Source organism: Monodelphis domestica, chromosome 5 (genome assembly GCF_027887165.1).
Source record: "Monodelphis domestica isolate mMonDom1 chromosome 5, mMonDom1.pri, whole genome shotgun sequence".
Lineage (NCBI taxonomy): Eukaryota > Metazoa > Chordata > Mammalia > Didelphimorphia > Didelphidae > Monodelphis > Monodelphis domestica.
This window is the reverse complement of record NC_077231.1, coordinates 28,763,577-28,769,277: the sequence shown is the minus strand read 5'-3', so window position 1 is coordinate 28,769,277 and position 5,701 is coordinate 28,763,577. Positions and strand designations below refer to the sequence as shown.

General features: G+C 33.7%; 1 protein-coding gene across 1 annotated transcript; it reads left to right on the top strand.

The window, feature by feature from the left end:
• The first annotated feature begins 2,886 nt into the window (after positions 1–2,886).
• Positions 2,887–3,840, top strand: LOC100024483 (olfactory receptor 6C76-like). Its single transcript, XM_007502963.3, has one exon. The coding sequence runs from the start codon at positions 2,905–2,907 to the stop codon at positions 3,838–3,840; it is 936 nt and encodes a 311-aa protein (XP_007503025.2). The 5' UTR covers positions 2,887–2,904.
• The last annotated feature ends 1,861 nt before the right edge of the window (positions 3,841–5,701 follow it).

Here is a 5,701-nt window from a genome sequence, read left to right as displayed (position 1 = left end):
CTTTTTTATCCTTATATTCTCAATAAATAGTTTATTTTTATATAACAAGAGTCACCTTAGCACCCTTGCACCTGGCCCTGAAGAGTTCACTTATGAGCTTCACTTCACTGATATAAAATGAAGATACTTTGTAAATACAGCAAGCAGAGTATCAAATCAGTTTATAAATCAATAATCAATTCATTGATTATGATATTTTTACAGTTTCTGAAACAATTCCTTGTGTAAAATAGATATTCAATAAATACTTGGTTATTGATTGATAGTGTGTATGAGTGTTCATTTGTGTTGCCTCATATAATTTCTATTCCTTATCAATCATATAACTGGGCAGGGTCACTTACTTTTATTGTAAGACTGCTTCAGTATATTGAAACTGAGGGAAAACTGCCTAGTGAAGCTAAAAACTGTAGGCCTTTATTCTATGATGATTTTAAGAGAAAAAGAGAGTAGATGATGCTCAAAATGAAATACTCAGTAATGAGTAGATACAACTACAAGTACAACTAGGAGATCAGGACCATCAGTGATACGATTCTAGTTAGTACATCTGGTTGATTTCCTTAGATGGCACAGGCAAAAAGACCTCAGAAATTTAGTATCAAGGCTAGAAGTTTATAACATAGAAGATTCAAGAAAAGGCTCAGGCAAGAAAGTAAGAAGAAATGCCTAGTAGTCGAGGGTTGTTGCTTACAAGTCCCACAAATGTCAAAAAAGACCATAAAACTTCTTCAGATAGTTCAGATCTCCTGTGCAGCTTCTATTGACAGCCAGCTAAACTTTCCTGCCAAAATAAATGTGCTATGCGCTAATTAGTACTTTCTTAAAATTCATCCCTACTGACTTTTCCCTTTTGTTTTCTTTCATAAATCCATTTGAAAACTTTGAGAGAAAACTGGATAAATTGTGTCGGTTCCTGTTGACAAAAAGCTTTTGGAAAATTTTCTATCAAAAGAAGGTCATGAAAATCATGAAACAGAAAAGTTTCCAAGAATAATTTTTCTTTTACAATTGTATTTTCTTCCATTTAACAGTGTAGAGTAGGTAAAATGTTTCCATCAAAATATTAGGTGAGACTTTCAACAATGAAAATATAGTACTTTCTATTGATCTAGAGGGATGACTAAAAAAAAAAATATCCCTTTAGTTGACTTAGAAAAGATTCCCTTGGAGAAATGCTTAACATTCCAATCTTCTATACACATGAGAAATAAAGAGAAGTAGTTAATTTTATGTTGCTGAAGTTTTCTCCAAAATTAATACTAAATATTGTCTTTCAGCTTAAGAAAAACAATTGCATCTTTGCATTAAGTTTGTACCTGAATCCATCAAGGTTTATTTGAATATTTTCTGTTTCTCCTTCAAGTTATTCTTTGTTTTTATACCTCTTGTATATTTCACAAATAGTTCTCTGGGCGTATAATCCTCAGTGTATTTCCTTTTGGTAGTTGAATCCAATTTCTCAAAACAGAAATTATGACTGTTATTATTGAATTCCTACAGGACAAACTAACTCCCCAAACCACTTGTTTTATATATTACATGAACTTCAAATTTTAGCATATGATGAAAGTCTAAAATTCATAGTAATTTCCTAAATGATCCAACAGTATTTAAGAAGGAAACTGTCTTCACAAAATAATTATTCCCACTAGAATGCTTTCTAAATATATAAATAGAGAGAATGTATACTCAGTGAATTATTTAGCAGATTCCTCAGGCAAAACAGTTCGGGAAATGAAGACTGACATAATTTGTCAGAGGAAAATTTTAATTTCAAAATGTAGAGAAAAATGTCAAAGTTACCAGTTGAATGCAGGGCTTAGTATAGTGCATTAAGGAAAGAAGCTCGAGGTTATACTCTAATCCCCTAGTTTTACTGCTGAAGAAACATAAAAATAAGCACACTGACTTGATCAAGGTAATAAAACTAGGAATTGGCAGAGTTGGGATTTGAATCTAGGTCTTCTGATCTTGGTGATTATTAGGGCTTAATCTCTCCTCAAATCATCTTATATATATTTATCCATTTTTATTTTATATTCCTCCTAAGGGTAGTGTAGGCTCTTTGAAAGCAGGCACTATTATGTCTGTTTTGCCTTTGAATTGTCACTTAAAATTTTTGTTGAACTTAATTCTGACTACAAATCCAGTGCTCCCAAATCCACAAGGAAATGGTCATATTAAGATGATTCACACAACTGAGTTTTCTTTATAAACATATGAAGAAGATTCTTATAGAAAGGTAATCAATAGTTATTGAAAAAACATTTTCAAGCAATTTCAAAAGCCAGAAAAGCACACCACCAGAATTATGTAAGTTGAGTTTTAAAGGGAAATATGGATTCTGAGGCCAAGGTAAGAACAAAGATGCCAGACAGTACAAAGTCAAATAAGAGAGACAGCATATAAATTTTAGCATGTTGTTTATTGAAAACTAGTTATTTATAGTAATTTCCAAATGATCCTACAGTGTTTAAGGAGGTTGTTCTCTTAAGAAAAAAGGATATTGTTAGAAGAATGCTTTCTACTAACATACTTATTGTTGTTCCTTTACAGAAACACTGGAGAAGGCAGAATTATCTGAGCAACTTGTCTGTAGACCCATGACTAGGACTTTATATGCAGAAGTCAAATGTTCTTTGCACAATTGCTTCACAAATACAATCAATTGTCAGATGTTTTTAAAGGGTAGATCATAGAGATGTTAACACATTATTTAGATTTCAACTTACACTTGAGCTAATTCTTTTGCTCCTTTTTTCCCCCTTTTTTGAGGAATTACACAATAGTTTGTAGGACACAGATGATCTGAGTAAAACTCTGGATTTAATGATATGAAAAAATTTTTATTGTTCTTTTGTTTCTACCTACAGATCTGAAAACAAGTCGAGTGAGTCAGCCATGAGAAATCACACTTTAGTGACAGAGTTCATTCTCCTAGGATTGACAGATGACCCAGAGCTACAAGTCTGGATTTTCCTCTTTCTGTTTCTTACCTATGTTCTGAGTGTAACTGGCAACTTGACCATCATCACTCTCACCTTGCTGGATTCTCACCTCAAGACCCCCATGTACTTCTTTCTCAGGAATTTCTCCTTCTTAGAAATATCTTTTACATCTGTCTGCATTCCAAGGTTCTTGGTCACTATTTTAACTGGGGACAGGACCATTTCCTATAATTCTTGTGCAACTCAGCTATTTTTTTTTATCCTCCTTGGTTCAACAGAATTTTTTCTACTGGCAGCCATGTCCTATGACCGCTATGTGGCCATCTGTAAACCTCTACACTACACTACCATCATGAGCAGCAAAGTCTGCAGCCAGCTTGTAATCAGCTCTTGGCTGGCAGGTTTCCTCATTATCTTTCCACCAGTCATCATGGGCCTCCAGTTGGAGTTCTGTGACTCTAATGTCATTGATCACTTTACCTGTGATGCTTCTCCAATGCTGATGATCTCTTGCACAGACACCAAGGTCTTAGAGGTCATGAGTCTTTTCTTGGCTGTGTTTACACTCATATTTACCTTGGTATTAGTGATTTTGTCCTATGCATACATCCTTAGAACCATTCTGAAAATCCCCTCTGCCCAGCAAAGGAAAAAGGCCTTTTCTACTTGTTCCTCCCACATGATTGTTGTCTCTATCTCCTACGGAAGCTGCATCTTCATGTATGTCAAACCCTCAGCAAAGGAAGGAGTAGCTATGACCAAAGGGGTAGCGGTATTAAATACCTCTGTTGCCCCCATGCTGAACCCCTTCATTTACACACTAAGGAACCAGCAAGTGAAACAAGCCTTTAAAGACATGGTCAAAAAGATCTTTAACTCAAATGCATAATATTTTTAGTGAAACTCATAAATATAAGCATAAACAAAATTCTAAGTACTGTATTCAAAAGAGGATCTCTGAAGATTTTGCTGTCCTATTTCTTCTCCCCCTTTTCCCTTGAAAACATCCTTACTTCTTTCTCTTTTTCCTTATTTGCTAACTGTGATTTTTACCTCCTCCACTCCAAAATAATATTTTCCCCCCTAAACATACAATAGGTAGATTTAATCTAATTAAAAAGATATTTTTTTAGACCAAATGAGAAAAATGTCCTTATCTAATTGAGTATTGTCTTTCAAAGTAGCTTACATTGGGAGGTAATTATATCAGTTAAGTCACTATTAGTGTCACACACCCATTTGTGGAACTTCTTTTTAAGAAACTTTCAGATAAGCATGTATTCCATAGATGAATATGTTTCTCATTGTCACCACCCCTATCCCTGTCAGCATTTATATGTTTCTAAAAGTCAGTATTACCTTTATTGAAGATTCAATTTATTCATTAAATAATTGTCAGATATTTTTGGAAATGAAATTCCCATTTAGATCAGGCTGACTTGCAACTATTAGAATATACAAAGAAAGTGAGAAAGAAAATAGAAGTGAGGAAGTTTAGGAGCCTTTTCAGGAATTTCGGTATAATCATTCAGACTCTTTATATTCATGTTGAGATATTTAATCATTTTTCTTTTTGTTTATCTTCATGGTACTGAGTGGGACTGGGAAAGAGATAAATGGAGAATTCATACATGGTAATGAATACTAGATTGGAAAGTTGCTGAATTTATTAGAAATCATTTATTAAAAATCTTTTCTCTCAGACAGGAATTAAGGACTGAATGACAGCCATTCAGTCTTGTGGATTCTCAGGCTTTTAATATAAGGCATAGTCACATTTCCTGAATATCAAATGAAGTAAGAGTCTATTTAATTTTGAAGGAGAACTTGTATGAAATGTATGTTACTTCGTTGTTCTTGGACTATGGCAGATGCCTAATAAATGCTTACTAATTAGATGATAATTGTTCAAAGTTCCTGAGAAGATACTCAAAATAGATTCCTGCAATCTCACTGTCTTTATCAACCCTACTTATAGTTGCCTTTTGAAAATCTAGCCGAATTGATTTAGGTTAAAGATTCATTGGCAAATTATGGGTATATGTAATAATTTTTCAAATGTTTAGAGAGTTTTCTTATTGATATTTTAAAAAGTATAATTAAATGGAAGTTGAGTTAAAATTATAATTCAAATTTAGTTGAAAAGAACAATTAATATACCTTTCAAAGGATCAATATTGTGCACTTTCTCTATGGCAATGGAGAGCTAGATGGTAAGTATAAACAGAATGCATCAAACCATCACCAACAGATTTAGATTGCATGCACACAACAAGCAGTGTTATAATTATCACCTAGGAAAAATAGATAAGAAAAGACAATTAGTCAGTCACCTAACAAGAACAAGAAAAAAGAAAGGGAAGAATAACAAATGGGCAATCTATGTACTATATCATTAACTGTCTGCTCTCCAGAGCTCTACTGGAAGGCTCCCAGCTCATTTGGATGGACCACTTACAGAGGACTAAGGAAATGACTCAGATGAGAGTCCAAAGGACAAGAAGGCATGTATACACTGTGAGTTGCATTTACATCAATGAGATAATTAATCCATTGAAATATACATATGTATATAGACATGAATATATGTACATATGTGTGTGTATATGTATATTCCTGTGTATGTGTGTATATATATAGACAGCTAGGTGGCATATTGGACAGAATACCAGGTCTGGAGTCAGGAAGATTCAGCTTCATGAGTTCCAATCTGGTCTCAGACACTTACTAACTTGGTGACCCTGTATAAG